The sequence below is a fragment of the Oryctolagus cuniculus genome, chromosome 16 (assembly GCF_051225735.1).
Source record: "Oryctolagus cuniculus isolate XC-2025 breed Fujian yellow rabbit chromosome 16, ASM5122573v1, whole genome shotgun sequence".
In the NCBI taxonomy this organism is placed as follows: Eukaryota; Metazoa; Chordata; class Mammalia; order Lagomorpha; family Leporidae; genus Oryctolagus; species Oryctolagus cuniculus.
This window is the reverse complement of record NC_142882.1, coordinates 64,172,965-64,188,590: the sequence shown is the minus strand read 5'-3', so window position 1 is coordinate 64,188,590 and position 15,626 is coordinate 64,172,965. Positions and strand designations below refer to the sequence as shown.

At 43.9% G+C, this 15,626-nt stretch overlaps 1 protein-coding gene across 14 annotated transcripts in view; it reads left to right on the top strand.

The window, feature by feature from the left end:
- ELMO1 (engulfment and cell motility 1) overlaps positions 1-15,626 on the top strand; it is a 574,098-nt gene that overhangs the window by 129,671 nt on the left and 428,801 nt on the right. For all 14 annotated transcript variants that reach the window (XM_070059729.2, XM_089316113.1, XM_002713762.6 and 11 more), the window contains 2 exons: positions 2,480-2,520; positions 3,505-3,577. In XM_070059729.2, coding sequence (XP_069915830.1) covers positions 2,480-2,520; positions 3,505-3,577 — 114 coding nt within the window. The remainder of the gene's footprint in view (positions 1-2,479; positions 2,521-3,504; positions 3,578-15,626) is intronic.

Here is a 15,626-nt window from a genome sequence, read left to right as displayed (position 1 = left end):
TGCTGGTTAACTTTTGATTGGTGCGGAAGGGCCAGGATGTGGGTGATGGGGCTGTCCTTACATAACATTCATTTTAATTGGCAAGGCTGCATTATGGGTGTTCGGTTAACCACGATTCTTTTCCCTCTGTGGTTTAGTTTTTCTTTAATCTTTCTCTATTAAATCTCTAAGCTTTGTATTTCCATGGTCTTTATTCCTTTCGTATATCCAACTTCAGAATATTCTAGGTATAATAGTACCCCAGAGATGTCTGTCTTTTAAAACTTGATCCTGATTTTATGAATCAGACCTGTATTAAAGTCCCAGTTATTCCTCAAGGGGCCCTCAGCTAAGAAATTTGACTCTGGAAACAATTGCCTACCTTCACCTACCTCAAGAGCAACCCTTCCTGATCTGATGCACTATTTCCATGTAATTTAAGATGGCAATCTGGACTGTTGCTTATGTTTCAGTTTATTTATTTGAAAGGCAGAGCAACAGAAAGGGAATGAGAGGGAGAGAGATTTTTCACCTATGGTTCACTCCCCAAATACCCACAACAGTCAAAGCTGGGTTAGGTCAAAGCCAGGAGCCTAGAACTCCTCCTAGCTCTCTTACATGGGTGGCAGGACTCAAGCATTTAAGCTGTCATTGACCACGTTATCTGCCACTTTCCAGGGTTGCATTAGCAGTGAGCTGCGTAAGAGATTAAGTAGTTGGGACTCAAATCAGGCACTCTGTTTTGAGTTATGGGATGTAGGGATCCCACCTGGCAGTTTAACTCCCTGTGCTGCAATGCCTGCTTCTGTATTTCAGTTTTGAGGGTGAAAGTAGTAAGATCTGGTCCCAGGAGACTTGCTGATAGGGCCTGATCACCTAACAGTAGTCTAGAGGGGTCTCTGACAGGTGGAAGTGCAACATGCTCATCTCATGGGAAAAGTTTCATTTTTGAAGTCCCTGTACCATTTGGATTTGAGAACATATCTCCCTCACAGCTCACAGCTACCCCATCAACAATGAACAGGTTCTTGCAAAGGCCAAGGGCATATTTAATGTGTAATTTCATTATAGAACCCTATAATCATTTTTTTAAAATTTGTTTTCATTTTATTTGAAAGGCAGAATCATCTGCTGGTTCACTCACCGAAGTCCATAATAGCCAGGATTGTAACAGCCTGAAGCCAGAAGCCCAGTACTTCGTCTGGGTCTCCCATGTGGGTGGCAGGGGCCCAAGTACTAGCATCCATTGTTTCCCAAGATATGCATTAGCAGAAAGTTGGATTGGAAGTAGAGAAGGTAAGACTCAAACTCAGGTACTCTGATATGGCGTGTGGGCCAGTGACTTAACCACAGAGCCACATACCTGTGCCCTCAGTCAGCCTTTGTAATTTGATTCTATTGCAGATTGACTCAGGATGTCAAAATTATACCCAACATTTTTTCACCCCTCAACAATTTTAAGTCTCCCCTTTCCCCCAACTGCACGTATAGGCAGAGGCAATCTTTTTGTCCTTGAACATTCTTTTGGTGGTAAACATGGCCAAGAGCCTGGAGCTCCAGTGGGCGGGAGTTCACTGGAGGGGCACTGTGCACTGCGTTGGAGCTTTGAGCAGGCCCAAAGAGGCCTCACAGAGGATGGCAGACTATATTTATATTTATGCATGGCTTTTCCATGCTATATCTGAAAATCCAGGGCCATATATTCTACTTCTCTGATTTCTCTTCCTGTCTTCTTCTTTTGTTTCTTGTGTGCAATTAGATGTTTTGGTTGACACACTGTATGCTGCCCTAAGAGACAGACAGGATCTGTTTGCATCCAAAGCAGAAAGAGTTTTGACATCTCTAGGGGAACTGGGGTGTCCCTTTGCTGCATTCCTTCTATCTGGGGCGGTGGGGGGCAGGCAGGGTGCAACTGTGGCTGTGGAGTGCCAGAGCACAGCTGTGGTCAGCCGCCAGTTGACACCACGGCACATGGTGTCACGGTTTCATTACTTGAGTGTGTAGGGCCCAAGCTGCTTTGAGATTGGTATGTATCGGGGCTGTGTTTGGGGGAGGAATTCCATGTACTTTGCTGAAACAGGTTTTCAAGGGCTCATCTTCCATTTGCCCCAGGTTCTCATAAAAATATCATGAATTGAAGCTTGTTTGCATAAAACTAAGCCACTGCTTCCCTGGCTCATGTACTATGTGAGCAACTCTGGTTCTGACTTGACCTTGGGGGCTTTCATTGCCTGTGAGATTTTTGAACATCCTAATTTTAATGCAGCTGAATTAAATATGATACAAGAAAAAAGGGCCCAAAGGGTAATCAATCATTAATAAATGTAGTGGTGATGACTGGTAGATTGTTACCTTGAGAAAAATAAGAGACTCGTTGGCAGCCACTAAGAATAGCAAATGTAAATTCTTGCTTAGGTAACTTTTTAAGGCTTCTTCTTCTTTTTAAATTTGAAATGATGAAATGAAACTAACAGAAAATCTTTCCTTTTTTATTTTGCAGAGAAAACCACTGTCTGCAATAATAAAGGAAGTCTGTGACGGGTGAGTGTTGTTCAGTATTCACCCTAGGGACCCTCATCTGTCAGCTGGCAGGCAAATCCAAGATTGCTAGTGGAACGGTGACTATTATCACAAGTCACCACTTGACCGGCCCAACGTCACGAAAAGTTACCCTGTAAAAGTTATGCACTTATATCTACCCAGAATTCACTATTATTCCTCAAAGAGCAGAAAGTGTCAAATGACTGTTATGTGCACAGTGGGGTTGTTTTCATCTATTTTGGCAAGTTGCCTCGTTCCTTTTGTCCTCCCCAGTAGAGTGCAGGCTAAAGGTTCCTGAGGTTAAATACAGACATCTGTTATGCACGGAGAGGACCACTCCAGTCCCCATAGAAGATGAAAGAGTTCCAAAGTCCAGTCAGTGCACCGTTGTGCACCCACCTGAAGTTTCACTCTGACGTGGCTTTCCTACTTCTCTCTGGCTGCTCTAAGCAATTCAAAGAAAGAGCACATTACAGAAGTTGCAGGAGATTTTTTTTTTTTGGCTTTTAAAGCAGAACTGTGAATAGAGAATTACCTAGAATCTAGGACCCAGAGTATTTAACTGGAGTGTTCCAGTCTGCATCAACTATCCTGATTGGGGAATGCAGAATACAGAGACAACTGAAATGTGCCAAATAATCACCAGCATAAATTGTATTCACTTCCTTTCTTTTCCTCTTTCTGCTTCAGTCCTTCAAAATAAGGTGGAATATAGCAAACTATATTTAAATCCCCACCCTAAGCTTTGAAGGTGAATTGCTGGCAGGTGAACAATAGACTTGAAAGGACTAGACAGACACGTATGAAATGGGTGGTCTCAGAGTAGCAAAAGGTGGGCTAATGTCATTTTGTTTTAGGCACTGCATTCTGGTGTGTATTTGGACTGGCATGAATCCAGTCCCAAGGATTTTAATTTATTTCACCTTATAAAAGTGAAAATAACCACTTTGGTTTCACTGATCAGTTTATACTTGTATTTTTAAGGTGGTCTCTTGCCAACCATGAGTATTTTGCGCTGCAACATGCCGATAGTTCAAACTTCTATATCACCGAAAAGGTAGGTCAACCACGTTATTTAATCTGGGAAACTTATATTTAAGGGAAGTAAATCATGACTGATGTTTCTGCTGTTCAGGACTAGACATGCTGATCTAAATTTTACATCTCTGTCATCCATGAAAACAGGGTCTTAAAGCAAACAACTGCTCTTTTAGTTTCAGCAAGACAATACTTAGCCCATTCAGGAGTGAAGACCAACTACATTTCCAAGTCCTACTTAGAAACTGCATTTACCTTCCAGTAGTGAATATGTTAATTACTCCTCTTTCTTATTGCTTGCTGAAAGAATTGATTTGATGCTTAATGGCTAAGTTTAGCTCTCCTTTCTCAGAATTTCTCCCCCAAAGCCGCCTGTAACTCTTGCTTCAAGTACTTAAAACAGTGATAAGACACTTTCTGACATGTGGCGTGTGTGGGTGCTATGTGTTTTATAGCTCTTGGGAACCTTCGTTTTTTTCTAGGGTGATTTTTAGCTTGCTTTAGTAAGCTTGTAGGAGAAGGAGGGGTTCATGAAGACTACAATGGTCCTAGAGTATTTTAGCATTCAGTCCAGTTTTCTGAAGAGCTCACTGAAATACATCGGGGCCAATGTTGTCTTCCTGGAAATAATAACCTTGTGAGTTGGTAGAGAGGTAAGGAACAGACAGACTGGCGAGCAGCTGTGCTTACAGCAAGGTGGCCAGTGCTGAATGGAAGTGAGTACATCATGCTCTGTGAGGACAGTCAGGTGACCTCAGGCCCCACGACCCAGCAGGCTTTGTCTATCCCAATCTGCAGTCCCTAGATTGAGGATAATTTTAATCCGTGAATCAGGTGGTGCTAGGAGATTGAGGCAGGAACAAGGACCCTCCTCCATGGGAGACTCACTTGCTTTACCCTAAAGAATATGGCAGGGGCAGGGCATTTGTTTCAGCAGGAAGGTGCCAGCAGAGGCATGGCAATGCTTCTCACTAACTGCTTTGTTCTTTTCAAATGGGCACTGGGAATTTTATAACTGATCGTGTTTTCCCCTTCACGCTGGTTGCCAGAAAGCTGAGAGTTAACCTGTGGACTGGATTTCCTGGCAGGCTTTTCATTTAAGTTCCCCTTTGATTCATTTCATAAACATTTAGTTTCCTGTCTTCTTTTTTCTTAGTATCTCTAATATATTTTAAACTGCACCCATGTAACTTTCATGATATTCTTGGGGAGATGAAGAGGATATAAACAGTTAGCTGTTAAAGGTATCACCATGGTTCCATTCGTCTCCAAGTACTTGGTAGTGAAACCAATTCAGTTGACTGTGAGACCTTTAGAGATTGGAATGTAATACAGTGGAATCACTTGTGTTGTATATGAAATATTTGATTCATACACCCACATATATAGTAAATGTAGATTGCTCTGGGTTATACAATTACAATGGATTGTGGTCAGAAAGCCACCAAGTCATCAAAAGCCCTGCCTTTGAGTAGTGTGTGGCTTGTGACCCCTGTGGCTGTCTGGGAGACCTCAGTGTATTGGTGATGACTAATGATGAGGTTCTCAGGCTTTAGAGAACGTAAAGACCACACGAAGAAGCTTTCAAACATGTGGAAGTTTAGATTCCAACCCAGAGACTCCAATCAAATATGCCTTGCATACAGTGTAGGCTTTTTGCGTTCTAAGGAGCACCCCAGGGACTTCTGGTATGGAATACCCAGGGACCACTCAGAGAGACACTGCTCCAGGGCCTGTTGTTTAGAATAATTTAAAAATTAATAACATTTATAATGCATATGATTTTTTTTCCTAATTAAAATTCACATCTACTCAGATAATTCCAACTACTGAGAAAAAGGGGAAAATTAATATTTTGAAGTTCATATTAGCCATTTTCTGGAAAATCTCATATTGCCAGAGAAAATGTTTACCTTTAATGTAAGAGGCTGCCCACCCGAGTCTGCCACAGTAGTGGCAGAGACTATTCTTTTATTAAAAATTTAGAGACTGAGATGAGTCCTCTTCCTGACCGGAGCCCTTTGTTTGTAAATAAAATGTCATTGCTCTTCCTCCTGCAGCTGTTACTGGGCACAGCTGCGTGTGCGTGCGTGCATGTGTGTGTGTGTGTGTGTGTGTGTGTGAGAGAGAGAGAGAGAGAGAGAGAGAGAGACCCAGAGCAGGACACCCACAGGGTGGGAGGAGACTGGGAATCTGGGTTCTGCAGGGTCAGACCTACGCTGCCCTCGGTCTGCTGCTCAGTCTCATCTCGTTCCTTGCAAGTATTCCTAAAAATGGCGAATTTTTTCCATTCTTAAAATAATGTATTTAGCACCATCTTGGTTACATACAGCCCATTGAGTTGTTAGGTAATATTTGCATTGCCATGGTAACCAGTGACTAATTTTTGAAACTTTGCATTCTGTTAGTTTCTGATTTTTGCTTGCAGATGAGATAGTCTCCCTTTCTCTGTGAAAGATTTAAAAAAAAAAAAAAAAAAACTTACCTGTGATTTCAAAGGAGAAAAAACCATCCCCCAGCCCTGGTCTCACAAGCAAACAAATTTACAACTGAGGGGCACTTGTGATTCTCAGATCCTCCGGAAGGCCCCTCCCTTACTTTTCTCATGTTATTCAAACTCATTTTCTCAAGTAGTCTTAGTCTTCATTGCTTCTTGGGCCATTAACTCGGGTTCTTTTAGTGCAGTGGGGAAAATGTCATGTTACATAGCAAAAGCATAACTTTGCAAATGCCTTAGAGAAACTTAAGATTCAGCTATTTGCAAGTTTCTATTCTGTCTCAGAAACATACATTTCAGAGATGTCGGGGGTGGGGAGGGGAGAAAAAGGACAAAAATGAAACTGAAAAGTGAACTGTAAATTTAGGCAGAATTGATCTTTGCAATAAGATTCTAATGAGCAAACACTGAAATTAAATATTTTAGGGTATTACCCTCATCACCGTCCAGTAATGCGGGTATTAGTATTGGTGTTTGCAATGAGAAAAGTGAGAGTGGGAGATGTGGCACAAGAACTCACATAGGTCATGCAGATCAGAAGTGGCCAAGCTGGGGCTGGGACCCAGGTGGGTGAGAGCCAGAGCTCTGGAGGCCACTTCTGAAAATCCCTCTGCACCTGCCGCCTTGACCCTGACTTGTTTCTGATTCTGTTTCTTTGCTGACAGTGGGTTAAGGATGGGGTGCTGACGGCTCAGAAAATTAAATACAGGAAGTTTCAGGCTTTGAGTGTTGGTTGTCAGCTTTAGTCTGTGGCTTCCTTATGAGGGTAACTTGGGGGAAGTTAAAACAGGTAATCTTCCACTCACTCGGGGTTCACAAACTGCGTTTTGTTTGCCTTTGGTATGGATTAAATGGCTGCCTGAAACAGTATGATTGCATTAATCCTATTCTTTTTGGGTAAACAGGAAAATTGCCTTGTCCTCTGTAAGCCTGAGTGTGGGCTGCTGGGTCTGCACAAAGCATGAGACACAGTGGAGGAAACATTCTGAGTTTGTGCTGTCCTGTGGAACTGACCTTTCACTATGACTGGAGTTGTACTTGGCTCCTCCTTGTTGATAGGTCTCCTGTAGCAGAATGTAGGAAATCTCACTGGGGATGTATCAGCAGTGTCTAACTTGGATACATTCCTTATCTTGTAATTGCAGAGATAAGCTAAGCCCCTTCTGCAAAGCTGGCCGTAGGGAGTCTTTGGCCCAAGTGGGGTTGGTTGTATGGGAGAGCACCCTCTCTTCTGTCATTTCCACTTCCTAAGTGCTCTGGGCTCTCAGGCAGTCCCTCGACTTCTCAGTTGCTGGGCAGACAGGATTTTGTTCCCCTGAGAGTGTGCATGCCACCCTGGGAGATGGTTGCATGGATTTAACTCTATTACCATGCTGCGGGAGACAGCCATAGGGACGCAGATAAAACCTGTCTCCAGAAAGGACTGGCACTCAGAGATAAGACAGAAGGAAGGCCTGCGAGGGAATCAGAGGAGGTGGAGAGGGAGCTGCTTCCAGTCCTGATTTCCAACTCTGGTTTCAGTATTTCCTGGCTACATCCTTGGGAGCGGCCCCAGCATGGTTTATCAGTTCCTGCCTTTTTACTGAAACCACTTTGTGTGTCTTTGTGACTATCAGGCAATAGCCTTCTCTAGAATAGACATTTCATTTTATTTTTTATTTTAAGATGTATTTATTTATTTATTTGAAAAGCAGAGTGACAAAGAGAAAGGAGAGACAGAGAGATCTTCCATCCTCTGGTTCACTCCCCAAATGGCTGCAACTGTCAGGTCTGGAACAGTGCAAGGCTAGGAGCCAGGAACTCCATCTGGGTCTCTCGCATGGGTGGCAGGGGCCCGAGTACTTGGGGCATCTCCTGCTGCCTTTCCAGGAGGCTAGATTGGAAGTGGAACATGGTTTACTTGAACCAGCGCTCCAAAATGGGATGCTGGCATTCCAAGCTGAGGGTTAACTGGCTGTATCATAATGCTGGCCTCTGGGATAGGCATTTTAATTGGAGCAAACGCAAGCCCAGGAAAATTGTAAATTTCTAAATCCAGCCAGGACCCCTATTCTCTTTTCCGCTGCCTATGGTAAAAGATTCTGGATTCATTCAATACAAGTTACTGCTGCTGCACCAGCGAGTACTCCTTGGCCGCTTGTGACCGGGACATTCTCCCTCTTGCAGAGCTGGGCCAGCTCCCCTATGATGGGCTCTTGGTAGGTAGAGATGCATGAAGCAAAATGTTCCTGGTCTTTACCTGCCTGTGTCTCCTCTGTTCTCCTGGGTCTCCTGACTCCAGGAATTCTGTGCTGATTCTTTGCCCACTCCTTCCGCTTTTGATACCTGCTGCCTGCTGTCTTTTCTGTGAAGGTGTGCCTTGCCCCTAAACTCTGTGTCCAAATCTGAATTCTGTCATCCAGGCTCTGTGCATGCCCTTTGTATGTAAGCCTGTCTGTCCTCTCTCTCTCTCTCTCTTTTATTTTATTTTTTTATTTTTTGACAGGCAGAGTGGACAGTGAGAGAGAGAGAGAGAAAGGTCTTCCTTTTGCCGTTGGTTCACCCTCCAATGGCCGCCGCGGCCGGCGCACCGCGCTGATCCAATGGCAGGAGCCAGGTCCTTATCCTGGTCTCCCATGGGGTGCAGGGCCCAAGCACTTGGGCCATCCTCCACTGCACTCCCTGGCCACAGCAGAAAGCTGGCCTGGAAGAGGGGCAACCGGGATAGAAACCGGCGTCCCTACCGGGACTAGAACCCGGTGTGCTGGCGCTGCAAGGCGGAGGATTAGCCTAGTGAGCCGCAGCGCCAGCCATCTGTCCTCTCTTTAGAAAGTATAGGAACCTCCTAGACAGGCTGCTTGCCTCAAGCTCAGCCTGCTGGTAATCCAGGGCCACCAGAATGAACTGTCCATGCTGAGGGGAGAACAGCTCAGTGTGGATGCATTTGGTAAACTGGAGCTGACTTCTCCGTATGTGGCAGGCACTGTGCTAAACTCTGAGGGTAGTTCCAACCTTCATGCTTCTCACAGACAGTCCCTGGGAATTGAAAGAGTGCAAGGATAGTAAGTGCCACAAAGAACAGAACTTGACCTAATGAAGCCTGGAGGAAGTGACATTTAGGCAGAGAGCAAAGAAAGGAGGGAGGACAGAAGGGAAGTCCTTACAGCGGGCCAGATGAGCAGTGTGTAGAGAGCTCAAGGGGAGAGCCAGGGGTTAGAGGGGCCAAATGTGGCTGGAGAGGTTAACATAGGCCTTGGTTCTCAAGGCCTTTAAGGTAGTATTAAAGATACTGAACTTCATCCTAAGAGCATCTGGAAGATAGCTTGAAACTAGATGGCAGATTCCTGGGTGGTTACTCTCATCACTGTGTTGGAAAAATCGCCAATCAATGGTAAGAAACTGTGAGAGCCGGCACCGTGGCTCAATAGGCTAATCCTCCGCCTGAGGCGCCGGCACCCCGGGTTCTAGTCCCTGTCGGGGCGCCGGATTCTGTCCTGGTTGCCCCTCTTCCAGGCCAGCTCTCTGCTGTGACCAGGGAGTGCAGTGGAGGATGGCCCAAGTGCTTGGGTCCTGCACCTGCACGTGAGACCAGGAGAAGCATCTGGCTCCTGCCTTTGGATGGCTGCAGCGCACCAGCCGCGGCGGCCATTGGAGGGTGAACCAACAGCAAAAGGAAGACCTTTCTCTCTGTCTCTCTCTCTCACTGTCCACTCTGCCTGTCAAAAAATAAAAAAATAAAATAAAAATAAAAGAAACTATGAGAAAGGAAAAGAGTTCACGATGCACAGATACACAGAATACAACATACCTATCATGTGCTGGGTAGCACTTTTGATTCTAAGGAAAAGAGAAGGATCGTGGTCTTGAACTATGCCTTCAAAAGCTCACAGGTGACCTCCTTGACAGCTCAGCTAACAGGCAACAATGCTGCGTTGCATTTGAGTAGAACTGCTTATTTATTTATTTCCCAGGGATGTTTTCTTGATGAATTTGGCAGTTCGCACAACCTGATAAATGTAGATATTCAGATACCTAACTAATGCATATCCAATTTTAACTTCCTTTTTGGATACACCTAATTTAGGAGTTAGTTTCTTCATTTCAAATACAAATTTATTTCAAATTCAATTTTTTTTCTAACTTATTGACAAAAATAAGTAGAAAAGTATCTCATATTTTCCTATGGATTGGGACATGGGATTGTAAGAGGGAGAACTTGAATTGCCCAGATTCAAAAGTTAAGTATATGCTGTGGGTGAGGAAGATAATTAAGGCACTGCCTTTGTCCCATTGGCGTTTTCAATTTGGAGGTGGATTAGGTTGATGCCACCTGCTGATTAAAGGGGGTCATATCTGACAGATTCTTGGGAATATGTTCTTTGAGTCACTTAGGCTTATAATTTGATCCGTAGAGTCCTGTGGTATATGAACTCTTGCACTTTGCATTTTTAATTTAATTATCGATAGACATTGTTCACACATCCTGAAATCTGCACATGTAGAGTATATAATGCCATGATTTTTAAAAAATTGACAGATAGCTTCCATCCAAACTATTTTTCTTTTCTTTCTTTTTTTTTTTTTTTAACAAGTATGGGTCTGTCTATTTATTTATTTGACAGATAAAGTTAGACAGTGAGAGAGAGAGACAGAGAGAAAGGTCTTCCTTCCGTTGGTTCTCCCCCAAAATGGCGCTACGGCCAGAGCCACGCCGATCCGAAGCCAGAAGCCAGCTGCCTCCTCCTGGTCTCCCATGGGGTGCAGGGCACAAGGACTTGGGCAAGCCTCCACTGCCCTCCCAGGCCACAGCAGAGAGCAGGACTGGAAGAGGATCAACCGGGACTAGAACCCGGTGCCCATATGGGATGCTGGTGCCACGGGCGGAGCATTAACCAAGTGAGCCACGGCGCTGGCCCCGATTATTTTTATTTTCTAGCACAGTAGCTCATGCACTTAATTGTAGGTCTTGGACTCAGATCCAGAGATTTGGGTTCAGTTGCTCAAGGTTGGGGTTCAGCCATCTTTAACCAGGGCAGACAGTCCTTGTACCATGGACTTCCTACTGGAAGTGCCAGCAACTTGTGGATCTTTCCTTTTATTCTGGCCCAAGATGATAACACGTGAGTTCTCACTGCCCTGCACGCACAGACTCCCTGAACTCGGGGCTCCTGTGTCCAACAGAGAGTGAAATCCAACCTCCTTCGTTAGAGGGCTGGTCAGGATGTGTTACTGTCTAGCTTCAGTCCATTTTGCACTTGATTCTCTTGTCCCCTCAACTTTAGCGAAACTCCCTTAGTGTTCTCTGGAAGTACCTTCCTTTGTCTCCCTCATGTAGCTTTAGCAACCTGGAATTCCTTCTGCCCTACCCCCCATCTCCTTTTTATTTTATTTCAGATTCTAGATTATGTGCTAAGGAGAAGGAGATGAAATGCCAAGCTCCCTGCTTCTGAGGAGCTGAGTTTTAATGGTAAACACACTCCCGAAAGCAAGCAGTGTCGTTAAAATAACTACCAACTCAGAGCAGCTAACCCTCCGCACCTCTCATAGTCCGTTTCTACTGCTGTCATTGAATGCTGAAGGCTGGGTAATTTATAAATTGCAGAGTTTTTTTTTTTTTTTTTTTTAGATTTATTTATTTATTTGAAAGAGTTACACAGAGAGAGTAGGAGAGGCAGAGAGACAGAGGTCTTCCATCCGCTGGTTCACTCCCCAATTGGCCGCAACAGCCGGAGCTGTGCTGATCCAAAGCCAGGAGCCAGGAGCTTCCTCTGGGTCTCCTACACGGCTTCAGGGACCCAAGGACTTGGGCCATCTTGTACTGCTTTCCCAGGCCATAGCAGAGAGCTGGATCAGAAGTGGAGCATCCGGGACTTGAACTGGCGCCCATGAGATTTGTTTCTTAACAGTTCTGGAGGCTGGGGAATCCAGGGTTAGGCCCTGCATCTTACAAGGGCCTTCTAGCTGTATCACCCCATGGCAAAGACAGAGAGGCAGGAGAACATGTACAAGGGACAGCAGAGAGGGCTGAATCAGAATTTATAACAAGCATACTCTTAAAATAGTCTGTTCCCACAGTAGCAACAACATTAATCCACTCATGACCGAAGCACCTTAAATTAGGCCCATGTCCCAAAACTATTGCACTGGGGATTAAGTTTCCAGTAAAGGAACTTTGGTGGACACATTCAAACCACGGCATCTCCTTAGCAATCCTTTACTGTTAGACCTGGAAGACATATTAACTTCTTGTCTAGGATAATCTAAGCTCAGTTTTGGAGATCAGTTTCTTAATTGAACCCTCTTATAAATCTTTATCCCTTCCTCTGCTGATAGGGGGTTATTGTTTTTCTCGTTCATTGTCTTTTTTAGATTTCTTTATTGTTGCCTTGAACTGTTGTTTAACTGTTCGTGTGCTGCTTTGTATTTTCCACTCAGCAGAGCTCCTGCCTCACAATGAAAAATTTAACTGCTCCCTCAGGCTCCCCATAGTTTCTCACATGACTTTTTTTTTTAAAAAAAGATTTTCAAAAAAGATTTATTTATTTATTTGAAAGGCAGAGTTACAGAGAGAAAGAGGGAGACAAAGAGAGCTTCCATCTGCTGTTTCACTCCCCAGATGGCCACAATGGCTGGAACTGGGCCAATCCCAAGGGAGGAGCCAAGAGCTTCTTCCAGTTCTCCCACCTGGATACAGGTTCCCAACTACTTGGGCCATCTTCCATTGCTTTCCCAGCCATTAGCAGGGAGTTGGATTGGAAGTGGAGCAGCTGGGACTCAAACTGGTGTCCATGTGGGATGCTGGCACTGCAGGCAATGGCTTAACTCACTATGCCACAGCACCAGCCCCTCACATGACTTCTTGAACATAAAATGCAGATGTCCAAAGATGGTTGATTTTATGGGATGCAGTTTTCTTTGTAAGACAAAAAGTACAATTATTTGCTCAATGAATTATGCATGGTGTTGGTCAATACTAATTATTAGAATATGTGAACACTTTTATATTATTCACAGTGGATGAATTGTACAGTGAATAAATGAGTCGTAATGCTCCTCTTAGAGTCTTAAAACAGTATTAAAAGGTTTAGTTTGGCTTTCAGTCCCCCATGACTGATTATCTTTAATAAAGCAAATACATCACGAACATATATATGTTAATATCTTCTATGCCAGATATGGACTCAAATTTTTTAAAGATTCATGGAATTTCATAAAAATTATGTTTAACTCAGTCCCATGGATTTAAACATCTCCTATTTAGAAAGAGTGATCTATTTGAGAGAATTTGGTTGGTTTAGGACTTTATCTGCTGTTCACAGCAATAGGGTTTGGGAGGGAAATAAATAATGGAATCCCTCTGATGCCTTATAATTTATAAAGAAATCATCATTGTGTAGATTACCAAACAGTAACACAATTTTAAAGTTAGTGTTTTCATTTTTGTTCTCATTATGGCAAATGAAACCTCTAAGAACCAAAAAGTAGCTGTGAGAAATAATTTACCTCAAATTATGTGATTGTTCAGCTCTGAGAAAGTGAGTTTTACTTTGTTCCATCTAGCATCCATTAGTATTCATGATGCTCACCCTCCTCTGTTCTTTATCTCAGGCAGGGTCTCAGTGGGAGCCCTGGAACAGAAGAGCAGAGAGAATTGTCAGCCTAGACCCATGCCTGAACCCTGGCTTGGAAACTTGCTGGTGTCCTCGTCTGCCAGCCCTGCATGCCCATCTTCATGCCCTTCTTCATTAAATGAGGGCATAGCAGAGCAAGCTTAGGAAAGTCACACTGCACCTTGGTGACACATGTCCCAGTGACCCAGGAGCAATTGAATGCAACTGTTTGCATTAAGAATCCTAGGTACATATGGAGAAAGCAAGCCACTCAGAACAGAGGTCAGAGTGACAATTTTGGTGCACAGGAAAGAGACTTTGAAATATGTCTTCTTGTAGTTTGCCTATATAAGTGAAGCACAGTTTAAAAGTCTCTCTCCCAGATCCTACACTTTGAATTTCTTCAAGTCAAGAATTCAAAAGATTGTTGATAACCTTAAAATGTACCTTGAGAACCTAATGTATTTCCTCCAATTTAGTACTTGGAAGCTAAAGACAGGAACTGAGATGAGGGCAGGATGATGTCATATGTCTTGCAAGGATTTGTGGTTGCTGATGTTACTTGGCGTAGTATGGTAGATGCTATGCTTGGGCTGCCTGCATTCTTTCTCAGTCCATCAAGTACAACTCTTGAAAATGGCCACACACACCCACACACACACCCACACACTCCTCAGGCTGTCCTGACTTGTCCCAGAGCTCTGCAGCGCCACCACTGGGCCTTCGTCAGCCATCAGCTTTTCTGACAGTGTCACCTCCTCCCTGCCCTGGTGCCTTTACTCTTGGTGATTCAAGCTCAATTGGCAGCAGACTTTCTGAAGTCTTGTCTAAAAACGTTTTGGGTGGGATTAGAATTTTCTAATTAGAGTTTGGGAATTGGATGGGAGCTATCATTTGAAATCATTTGGTATTTTCCTTTAGAGAAACTTGGAAGCATATATACTTATTTCAGGATGAAGAAAAAAAGGCAGTCTAAGTTGAGTCACATAAATGAGAGGGAGCGCTAGAGAGGAGGGCAGTGCCTCCACCAGGATTACTCAGATGTCGGTGGGTTTATGGCATGTTATTTAATGCTGACCACTGACTGGGACAGAGGCTATACACGATGATTACATAGGCAGCTAACTCTTTTGCTTGGGCTCCCTTGCTTGTTTTTGGTAAGATACGACTGCTTCTAGAATTGCAGGCAAAGATAAATGCCAGAGGTCATCATAATTCCATGTTCTCCAGTTCAGCTATTAAACCAATGAATAGATTGACTCAAGTACTAAAACATTTAACTGTGTAATGCTCAGATATGGAATGAGTGGCACATGAGTTTCCTGCAATGACAGGCACTTTCCTACCAAAAATGACCCCAGAAATGCCAGAACACCCCTTCCAAATAAAACCAATCATGGCGAAAAACAAAAACCTATTATCCTGGGAACAGATTCGTTCTGAGAATGGTTCTGTGACTCTCATATTGTGTTCCAAAGCCAGAAACTTAATTGCATATCTTCTAAGTACAATCCCATTTGTGTGTTTTATACTGCAGAAATGAGATTTTCTTGTGAATAGCTGTTAGACTACGCTTCTCAAAGTTTTGAGGTAGAGATGCAGTATGCACATTGTGTGTGTATATGTTTGTATGTCAACGGTTAATGAAAGATTCATAAAAGTCAATTTATTGCTTAGAATCTATTCTTTTCTTGTGTTATTTTTAGTCCATTATTTTCTTTTTTTTATTTTTTATTTTTTTTAATTTTTGACAGGCAGAGTGGACAGTGAGAGAGAGAGACAGAGAGAAAGGTCTTCCTTTGCCATTGGTTCACCCTCCAATGGCCGCTGCGGCCGGCGCACCGCGCTGATCCGAAGCTGGGAGCCAGGTGCTTCTGCTGGTCTCCCATGTGGGTGCAGGGCCCAAGCACTTGGGCCATCCTCCACTGCACTCCCGGGCCACAGCAGAGAGCTGGCCTGGAAGAGGGGCAACCGGGACAGAA